Source organism: Oncorhynchus kisutch, linkage group LG1, assembly GCF_002021735.2.
Source record: "Oncorhynchus kisutch isolate 150728-3 linkage group LG1, Okis_V2, whole genome shotgun sequence".
NCBI lineage: Eukaryota > Metazoa > Chordata > Actinopteri > Salmoniformes > Salmonidae > Oncorhynchus > Oncorhynchus kisutch.
In genome coordinates this window covers 6,704,817-6,716,584 of record NC_034174.2, presented here as the reverse complement: position 1 = coordinate 6,716,584, position 11,768 = coordinate 6,704,817, and the positions used below count along the sequence as shown (strand labels likewise).

At 44.2% G+C, this 11,768-nt stretch overlaps 1 protein-coding gene across 1 annotated transcript in view; it reads left to right on the top strand.

The window, feature by feature from the left end:
- The window catches only part of LOC109882361 (semaphorin-3D), a 33,884-nt gene that overhangs the window by 16,133 nt on the left and 5,983 nt on the right, over window positions 1-11,768 (top strand). Inside the window, exons 9-10 of the mRNA XM_031803201.1 lie at window positions 578-735; window positions 10,813-10,877. Coding sequence (XP_031659061.1) covers window positions 578-735; window positions 10,813-10,877 — 223 coding nt within the window. The remainder of the gene's footprint in view (window positions 1-577; window positions 736-10,812; window positions 10,878-11,768) is intronic.

Genomic DNA, 11,768 nt, shown 5'->3' with positions numbered 1-11,768 from the left:
AGTTAAGAACAAATTCTTATTTTCAATGACGGCCTAGGAACAGTGGGTTAACTGCCTGTTCAGGGGCAGAACAACAGATTTGTACCTTGTCAGCTCGGGGATTCGAACTTGCAACCTTTCGATTACTAGTCCAACGCTCTAACCACTAGGCTACCCTGCCGCCCCAAAGTGCAACGTGTCCGCTGAGAATAGGGGAAGTAAGTTCAGGGAGTGTATTTAATTCATAAAAAAACATAGAACACAACAAGGAACACGGGTAGCGGACAACAGAGTCAATGACGCCTAGGGAAAGAACCGAAGGGAGTGACATATATAGGGAAGGAAATCAGGCAGATGATAGAGTCCAGGTGAGTATGATACGCGTAATGATGGTGACAGGTGTGCGTAATAATGAGCAGCCTGACGATCTCGAACGCCGGAGAGGGAGTATACGTGACACATTGACAGTTGTAGAAGCTACTATGACAATTCAATTCCTTGGTCATCAATTACATTTAATATAATTAAATTACATTAATTAAAAGTTATTTTAAATGTAAATGATATCATCTTCCCTGCTTTGTATGTGTGTCTACAGCAACAGCTGTATGTGAGCAGTGATGAGGGAGTGGCCCAGTTACCCCTGCAGAGGTGTCAGCTGTATGGTAAAGACTGTGCTGACTGCTGTCTGGCCAGAGACCCTTACTGTGTCTGGGACGGGAACACATGCAACCGATACTTTCCCAGCAACAAGAGGTAACTACTCTACTTAGGATAAGCTCCCAGAACAGCAATTCTGATCTCCACATCAAATCATTTTGGGGTATCAATAGTAGTAACCAATAACATCAAGCATAAAATGTTTTATACAATATATTTATTGCCATTTTTTAAAAACATTTTACATTCATACAAAATGGTGCCGGAAGAAATGGCTGCAGTTTTACCGGCGCCAACCAGTTGTGCTATCATGTGTTGTTTTTATTTGTAATTTATTTTGTACATAATGTTTCTGCAACTGTATCTTACGGCAAAAAAGAGCTTCTGGATATCAGGACAGAGATCACTCACCTCGGATTAGACAAAGAGCTTCTGGATATCAGGACAACGATCACTCACCTCGGATTAGACAAAGAGCTTCTGGATATCAGGACAGAGATCACTCACCTCAGATTAGACAAAGAGCTTCTGGATATCAGGACAGTGATCACTCAGCTCGGATTAGACAAAGAGCTTCTGGATATCAGGACAACGATCACTCACCTCGGATTAGACAAAGAGCTTCTGGATATCAGGACAACGATCACTCAGCTCGGATTAGACAAAGAGCTTCTGGATATCAGGACAACGATCACTCACCTCGGATTAGACAAAGAGCTTCTGGATATCAGGACAACGATCACTCAGCTCGGATTAGACAAAGAGCTTCTGGATATCAGGACAGAGATCACTCAGCTCGGATTAGACAAAGAGCTTCTGGATATCAGGACAACGATCACTCAGCTCGGATTAGACAAAGAGCTTCTGGATATCAGGACAGCGATCACTCAGCTCGGATTAGACAAAGAGCTTCTGGATATCAGGACAACGATCACTCAGCTCGGATTAGACAAAGAGCTTCTGGATATCAGGACAGAGATCACTCAGCTCGGATTAGACAAAGAGCTTCTGGATATCAGGACAACGATCACTCACCTCGGATTAGACAAAGAGCTTCTGGATATCAGGACAACGATCACTCACCTCGGATTAGACAAAGAGCTTCTGGATATCAGGACAGAGATCACTCAGCTCGGATTAGACAAAGAGCTTCTGGATATCAGGACAACGATCACTCACCTCGGATTAGACAAAGAGCTTCTGGATATCAGGACAACAATCACTCAGCTCGGATTAGACAAAGAGCTTCTGGATATCAGGACAACGATCACTCAGCTCGGATTAGACAAAGAGCTTCTGGATATCAGGACAACGATCACTCACCTCGGATTAGACAAAGAGCTTCTGGATATCAGGACAACGATCACTCACCTCGGATTAGACAAAGAGCTTCTGGATATCAGGACAGCGATCACTCACCTCGGATTAGACAAAGAGCTTCTGGATATCAGGACAACGATCACCTCGGATTAGACAAAGAGCTTCTGGATATCAGGACAACGATCACTCACCTCGGATTAGACAAAGAGTTTCTGTATATCAGGACAGAGATCACTCACCTCAGATTAGACAAAGAGCTTCTGGATATCAGGACAGAGATCACTCACCTCGGATTAGACAAAGAGTTTCTGGATATCAGGACAGAGATCACTCACCTCGGATTAGACAAAGGGTTTCTGGATATCAGGACAGCGACCACTCAGCTCGGATTAGACAAAGAGCTTCTGGATATCAGGACAGAGATCACTCACCTCGGATTAGACAAAGAGCTTCTGGATATCAGGACAGCGACCACTCAGCTCGGATTAGACAAAGAGCTTCTGGATATCAGGACAGAGATCACTCACCTCAGATTAGACAAAGAGCTTCTGGATATCAGGACAGTGATCACTCACCTCGGATTAGACAAAGATTTTTTTCTTCAACAAACAAGACGCACAAGACATTCTCCAAGCACCCGACATCCACGTTATATGCAAGAGGAAGAGACGCAGGTACAGAGGACAAAGAACCGGATGCCTGGTCATGCCTCGGAGAAGGCGAGTGGGAAAGCTGCCGTTTCCGTCAATATTATTCGCCAACGTGCAATCATTGGACAATCAACTCGACGAGGTACGGTCACAAATATCCTACCAACGGGACATCAAAAACTGTAATATCCTATGTTTCACGGAATCGTGGCTGAACGACGACATGGATATTCAGGTAGCTGGATACACGCTGCACCAGCAAGATAGAATAGCACACTCCGGTAAGACGAGGGATATTTGTAAACAACAGCTGGTGCATGAAGTCTAAGGAAGTCTCTAGATTTTGCTCGCCTGAAGTAGAATATCTTATGATAAAATGCAGACCACACTATTTGCTTAGAGAGTTTCCAGCTATACTTTTCATGGCTGTTTATTTACCACCACAGACAGGTGCTGGCACTAAGACCGCACTCAGTCTGCTGTATAAGGAAATAAGCAAACACGAAACCCAGAGGTGGCACTCCTAGTGGCCAGAGACTTTAATGCAGGGAAACTTAAATCAGTTCTACCAAATCTCTACCAAATCTCCATCAACATATTAAATGTGCAACCAGAAGGAAACATTTCTAGATCACCTGTACTCCACACACAGAAACGCGTACAAAGCTCTCCCTCCATTTGGTGAATACGACCACATCTCTATCCTCCTGATTCCTGCTTACAAGCAAAAATTAAAGCAGGAAGCACCAGTGACTCGGTCTATAAAAAAGTGGTCAGATGAAGCAGATGCTAAACTACAGGACTGTTTTGCTATCACAGACTGGAACGTGTTCTGGGATTCTTCCGATGGCATTGAGGAGTACACCACATCAGTCACTGGCTTTATCAATAAGTGCATCGAGGACGTCGTCCCCACAGTGACTGTACGTACAGTGCCTTGCGAAAGTATTCGGCCCCCTTGAACTTTGCGACCTTTTGCCACATTTCAGGCTTCAAACATAAAGATATAAAACTGTATTTTTTTATGAAGAATCAACAACAAGTGGGACACAATCATGAAGTGGAATGACATTTATTGGATATTTCAAACTTTTTTAACAAATCAAAAACTGAAAAATTGGGCGTGCAAAATTACTGTACATACAAAAAGCACTGTACATACCTCAACCAGAAGCCATGGATTACAGGCAACATTCGCACTGAGCTAAAGGGTAGAGCTGCCGTTTTCAATGTGCGGGACTCTAACCCGGAAGCTAACAAGAAATCCTGCTATGCCCTGCGACGAACCATCAAACAGGCAAAGCGTCAATACAGGGCTAAGATTGAATCATACTACACCGGCTCCGACGCTTGTCTTATGTGGCAGGGCTTGCAAACTATTAAAGACTACAAAGGGAAGCACAGCCACGAGCTGCCCAGTGACACGAGCCTACCAGACAAGCTAAATCACTTCTATGCTCGCTTTGAGGCAAGCAATGCTGAGGCATGCATGAGTGCATCAGCTGTTCCGGACGACTGTGTGATCACGCTCTCCGTAGCTGACATGAGTAAGACCTTTAAACAGGTCACAATACACAAGGCTGTGGGGCCAGACGGATTACCAGGACGTGTGCTCCATGCTGACAAACTGGCAGGAGTCTTCACTGACATTTTCAACATGTCCCTGATTAAGTCTGTAAAACCAACATGTTTCAAGCAGACCACCATAGTCCCTGTGCCTAAGAACACAAAAGCAACTTGCCTAAATGACTACAGACTCGTAGCACTCACGTCTGTAGCCATGAAGTGCTTTGAAAGGTTGGTAATGGCTCACATCAACACCATTATTCCAGAAACCTTAGACCCACTCCAATTTTCACACTGCCCAAACAGATCCACAGATGATACAATCTCTATTGCACTCCACACTGCCCTTTCCCACCTGGACAAAATGAACACTTATGTGAGAAAGCTATTCATTGACTACAGCTCAGTGTTCAACACCATAGTACCCTCAATGCTCATCACTAAGCTAAGGATCCTGGGACTGAACACCTCCCTCTGCAACTGGATCCTGGACTTCCTGACGGGTCGCCCCCAGGTGGTGAGGGTAGGTAGCAACACATCTGCCACTCTGTTCCTCAACGCTGGAGCTCCCCAGGGGTGCGTGCTCAGTCCCCTCCTGTACTTCCTGTTCACCCACGACTGCGTGGCCAGGCATGACTCCAACACCATCATTAAGTTTGCAGACGACACAACAGTGGTAGGCCTGATCACCGACAACGACGAGACAGCCTATAGGGAGGAAGTCAGAGACCTGGCCGGGTGGTACCAGAATAACAACCTCTCCCTCAACGTAACCAAAGAGTAAGTAGATTATTGTGGACTATAGCAAAAGGGGGACTGAGCACGCCCCCATTCTCATCGACTGGGCTGTAGTGGAGTAGGTTGAGAGCTTGAAGTTCCTTGGTGTCCACATCACCAACAAACTGAAATGGTCCAAACACACCAAGACAGTCGTGAAGAGGGCACGACAAAGCCTATTCCCCCTCAGGAAACTAAAAAGATTTGGCATGGGTCCTGAGATCCTCAGCTGCAAGGCAACTGCTCGGCCTCTGACCGTAAGGCACTACTGAGGGTAGTGCGTACGGCCCAGTACATCACTGGGGCTAAGATGCCTGCCATCCAGGACCTCTACACCAGGCTGTGTCAGAGGGAAGGCCCTAAAAATTGACAAAGACCCCAGCCAGACTGTTCTCTCTACTACCGCATGGCAAGCGGTACCGGAGTGCCAAGTCTAGGACAAAAAGGCTTTTCAACAGTATTTACCCCCAAGCCATAAGACTCCTGGACAGGTAATCAAATGGCTACCAGGACTATTTGCATTGCGTGCCCCCCCCCCCCCCCCCCCCCCCCCCAGCTAACGGGTATCCAACAACCAAATAAACAAACAAACATTCTGCCACGGTTCAAAGCAGAGTTATGACATGGTTATGACATGGTTATGACATGGTTATGACATGGTTATGACATGGTTATGACATGGTTATGACATGGTTATGACATCCAGGTTATGACATCCAGGTTATGACATCCAGGTTATGTCATGGTTATGACATCCAGGTTATGACATGGTTATGACATGGTTATGACATCCAGGTTATGACATCCAGGTTATGTCATGGTTATGACATCCAGGTTATGACATGGTTATGACATGGTTATGACATCCAGGTTATGACATCCAGGTTATGTCATGGTTATGACATCCAGGTTATGACATGGTTATGACATCCAGGTTATGACATCCAGGTTATGACATGGTTATGACATCCAGGTTATGACATCCAGGTTATGACATGGTTATGACATCCAGGTTATGGCATGGTTATGACATCCAGGTTATGACATCCAGGTTATGACATCCAGGTTATGACATCCAGGTTATGACATGGTTATGACATGGTTATGACATCCAGGTTATGACATCCAGGTTATGACATCCAGGTTATGACATCCAGGTTATGACATCCAGGTTATGCCATGGTTATGACATCCAGGTTATGACATGGTTATGACATCCAGGTTATGACATCCAGGTTATGACATGGTTATGACATCCAGGTTATGACATGGTTATGACATGGTTATGACATCCAGGTTATGACATGCGGGTTATGACATCCAGGTTATGACATCCAGGTTATGACATGGTTATGACATCCGGGTTATGACATCCGGGTTATGACATGGTTATGACATCCAGGTTATGACATCCAGGTTATGTCATGGTTATGTCATGGTTATGACATGGTTATGACATGGTTATGACATCCAGGTTATGACATGGTTATGACATCCAGGTTATGACATGGTTATGACATCCAGGTTATGACATGGTTATGACATGGTTATGACATCCAGGTTATGACATCCGGGTTATGACATCCAGGTTATGACATCCAGGTTATGACATGGTTATGACATCCGGGTTATGACATGGTTATGACATCCAGGTTATGACATCCGGGTTATGACATGGTTATGACATCCAGGTTATGACATCCAGGTTATGACATGGTTATGACATCCAGGTTATGACATGGTTATGACATCCAGGTTATGACATCCAGGTTATGACATCCAGGTTATGACATGGTTATGACATCCAGGTTATGACATGGTTATGACATCCAGGTTATGACATCCAGGTTATGACATCCAGGTTATGACATGGTTATGACATCCAGGTTATGACATGGTTATGACATCCAGGTTATGACATGGTTATGACATCCAGGTTATGACATCCAGGTTATGACATCCAGGTTATGACATTCAGGTTATGACATCCAGGTTATGACATGGTTATGACATCCAGGTTATGACATCCAGGTTATGACATCCAGGTTATGACATCCAGGTTATGACATCCATGTTATGACATGGTTATGACATCCGGGTTATGACATGGTTATGACATCCGGGTTATGACATGGTTATGACATCCAGGTTATGACATCCGGGTTATGACATGGTTATGACATCCAGGTTATGACATGGTTATGACATCCAGGTTATGACATCCGGGTTATGACATGGTTATGATATCCAGGTTATGACATCCGGGTTATGACATGGTTATGACATCCAGGTTATGACATGGTTATGACATCCAGGTTATGACATCCAGGTTATGACATGGTTATGACATCCGGGTTATGACATGGTTATGACATCCAGGTTATGACATCCGGATTATGACATGGTTATGACATCCAGGTTATGACATCCAGGTTATGACATCCAGGTTATGTCATGGTTATGTCATGGTTATGACATGGTTATGACATCCAGGTTATGACATGGTTGTGACATCCAGGTTATGACATGGTTATGACATCCAGGTTATGTCATGGTTATGTCATGGTTATGACATGGTTATGACATCCAGGTTATGACATGGTTGTGACATCCAGGTTATGACATGGTTATGACATCCAGGTTATGACATCCAGGTTATGACATGGTTATGACATCCAGGTTATGACATCCAGGTTATGTCATGGTTATGTCATGGTTATGACATGGTTATGACATGGTTATGACATCCAGGTTATGACATGGTTATGACATCCAGGTTATGACATCCAGGTTATGACATGGTTATCACATCCAGGTTATGACATGGTTATGACATGGTTATGACATCCAGGTTATGACATCCGGGTTATGACATCCAGGTTATGACATCCAGGTTATGACATCCAGGTTATGACATCCGGGTTATGACATGGTTATGACATCCAGGTTATGACATCCGGGTTATGACATGGTTATGACATCCAGGTTATGACATCCAGGTTATGACATGGTTATGACATCCAGGTTATGACATCCAGGTTATGACATGGTTATGACATCCAGGTTATGACATCATGGTTATGACATCCAGGTTATGACATCCAGGTTATGACATCCAGGTTATGACATGGTTATGACATCCAGGTTATGACATGGTTATGACATCCAGGTTATGACATGGTTATGACATCCAGGTTATGACATCCAGGTTATGACATCCAGGTTATGACATGGTTATGACATCCAGGTTATGACATGGTTATGACATCCAGGTTATGACATCCAGGTTATGACATCCAGGTTATGACATCCAGGTTATGACATGGCTATGACATCTGGGTTATGACATGGTTATGACATCCGGGTTATGACATGGTTATGACATCCAGGTTATGACATCCGGGTTATGACATGGTTATGACATCCAGGTTATGACATGGTTATGACATCCAGGTTATGACATCCGGGTTATGACATGGTTATGACATCCAGGTTATGACATCCGGGTTATGACATGGTTATGACATCCAGGTTATGACATGGTTATGACATCCAGGTTATGACATCCAGGTTATGACATGGTTATGACATCCGGGTTATGACATGGTTATGACATCCAGGTTATGACATCCGGATTATGACATGGTTATGACATCCAGGTTATGACATCCAGGTTATGACATCCAGGTTATGTCATGGTTATGTCATGGTTATGACATGGTTATGACATCCAGGTTATGACATGGTTGTGACATCCAGGTTATGACATCCAGGTTATGACATCCGGGTTATGACATCCAGGTTATGACATCCAGGTTATGACATGGTTATGACATCCGGGTTATGACATGGTTATGACATCCAGGTTATGACATCCGGGTTATGACATGGTTATGACATCCGGGTTATGACATCCGGGTTATGACATCCAGGTTATGACATCCGGGTTATGACATCCAGGTTATGACATCCAGGTTATGACATCCAGGTTATGACATGGTTATGACATCCAGGTTATGACATGGTTATGACATCCAGGTTATGACATCCAGGTTATGACATCCAGGTTATGACATCCAGGTTATGACATGGTTATGACATCCAGGTTATGACATGGTTATGACATCCAGGTTATGACATGGTTATGACATCCAGGTTATGACATGGTTATGACATCCAGGTTATGACATCCAGGTTATGACATCCAGGTTATGACATGGTTATGACATCCAGGTTATGACATGGTTATGACATCCAGGTTATGACATCCAGGTTATGACATCCAGGTTATGACATGTTTATGACATCCAGGTTATGATATGGTTATGACATCCAGGTTATGTCATGGTTATAACATCCAGGTTATGACATCCAGGTTATCAAATCAAATCAAATCAAATCAAATTTATTTATATAGCCCTTCGTACATCAGCTGATATCTCAAAGTGCTGTACAGAAACCCAGCCTAAAACCCCAAACAGCAAGCAATGCAGGTGGAGAAGCACAGTGGCTAGGAAAAACTCCCTAGAAAGGCCAATACCTAGGAAGAAACCTAGAGAGGAACCAGGCTATGTGGGGTGGCCAGTCCTCTTCTGGCTGTGCCGGGTGGAGATTATAACAGAACATGGTCAAGATGTTCAATGTTCATAAATGACCAGCATGGTCGAATAATAATAAGGCAGAACAGTTGAAACTAGAGCAGCAGCACAGTCAGGTGGAAGTTGAAACTGGAGCAGCAGCATGGCCAGGTAGACTGGGGACAGCAAGGAGTCATCATGTCAGGTAGTCCTGGGGCATGGTCCTAGGGCTCAGGTCAGTTGAAACTGGAACAGCAGCATGGCCAGGTGGACTGGGGACAGCAAGGAGTCATCATGTCAGGTAGTCCTGGGGCATGGTCCTAGGGCTCAGGTCCTCCGAGAGAGAGAAAGAAAGAGAGAAGGAGAGAATTAGAGAACGCACACTTAGATTCACACAGGACACCGAATAGGACAGGAGAAGTACTCCAGATATAACAAACTGACCCCAGCCCCCCGACACATAAACTACTGCAGCATAAATACATACCAGGTTATGACATGGTTATGACATCCAGGTTATGACATGGTTATGACATCCAGGTTATGACATGGTTATGACATCCAGGTTATGACATCCAGGTTATGACATGGTTATGACATCCAGGTTATGACATCCAGGTTATGTCATGGTTATGTCATGGTTATGACATGGTTATGACATCCAGGTTATGACATGGTTATGACATCCAGGTTATGACATCCAGGTTATGACATCCAGGTTATGACATCCGGGTTATGACATGGTTATGACATCCAGGTTATGACATGGTTATGACATCCAGGTTATGACATCCGGGTTATGACATGGTTATGACATCCAGGTTATGACATGGTTATGATATCCAGGTTATGACATCCAGGTTATGTCATGGTTATGTCATGGTTATGACATGGTTATGACATCCAGGTTATGACATGGTTATGACATCCAGGTTATGACATCCAGGTTATGACATGGTTATGACATCCAGGTTATGCCATCCAGGTTATGACATGGTTATGACATCCAGGTTATGACATGGTTATGACATCCAGGTTATGACATCCAGGTTATGACATGGTTATGACATCCAGGTTATGCCATCCAGGTTATGACATGGTTATGACATCCAGGTTATGACATGGTTATGACATCCAGGTTATGCCATCCAGGTTATGACATGGTTATGACATCCAGGTTATGACATCCAGGTTATGACATCCAGGTTATGACATCCAGGTTATGACATCCAGGTTATGACATGGTTATGACATCCAGGCTGTCTGCTATTTTATCTCCTCAGGCGAGCTCGGCGCCAGGATGTGAAACATGGGGATTCAATGAGCCAGTGTCACAATGCAGAAGATGGTAATTAGTGTGTTTGTGTGTGCGTCTACTAAATGTTTATGTCTGTCTATGATACTGTATGCGTCTTATTGCAGCTAGCGCCAGCCAGTCTCAACTCAGTAGGTAAGTTAACTCATATTACTGCAGCTAGCGCCAGCCAGTCTCAACTCAGTAGGTAAGTTAACTCATATTACTGCAGCTAGCGCCAGCCAGTCTCAACTCAGTAGGTAAGTTAACTCATATTACTGCAGCTAGCGCCAGCCAGTCTCAACTCAGTAGGTAACTTAACTCATATTATTGTGGCTTTTAATGTATTAGTTTGCGTTAAGTTACAGGGCCAGCCTGCCTTAGTTCACTAGGCTCCTAGGACCATGTCTGATGTACTGTAACTTAGTTCACTAGGCTCCTAGGACCATGTCTGAGGTACTGTAACTTAGTTCACTAGGCTCCTAGGACCATGTCTGATGTACTGTAACTTATTTCACTTCTTTCTCCGTTTTAGATCATAATATATTAGTTTACAGTCCGTTGCAGCGCAAGTCAGCTTTCCTCCAGTTCGGTATTACCGCGATATGTGCTGATGTAACTCGTCTCGTGGTACATTACCAGACCAGCTGTAAATCTGGAGATTAGATGTGACTGCTCATAGGTTAATGAATTAGTCGACTCTCTGTAGCAGAGACGGCTTCGGTATGACCCAATGCTATGATCGTCTCCGACAGCTTAGCTGATGACGAACCGTTAGTTCGCCCTCTAGTGGACCTACTGTACAGCTCTAGCTAGGTACAAGTTGCCCTCTGAGGCACAGATCTAGGGTCAATTTACCCTCCTCAAATCGTAGCCTATAATCCTCTGAAGGAGGATCACAAAACAGAACTCTGAATCAGATCGTGTCCCCCCCAGAACTCTGAA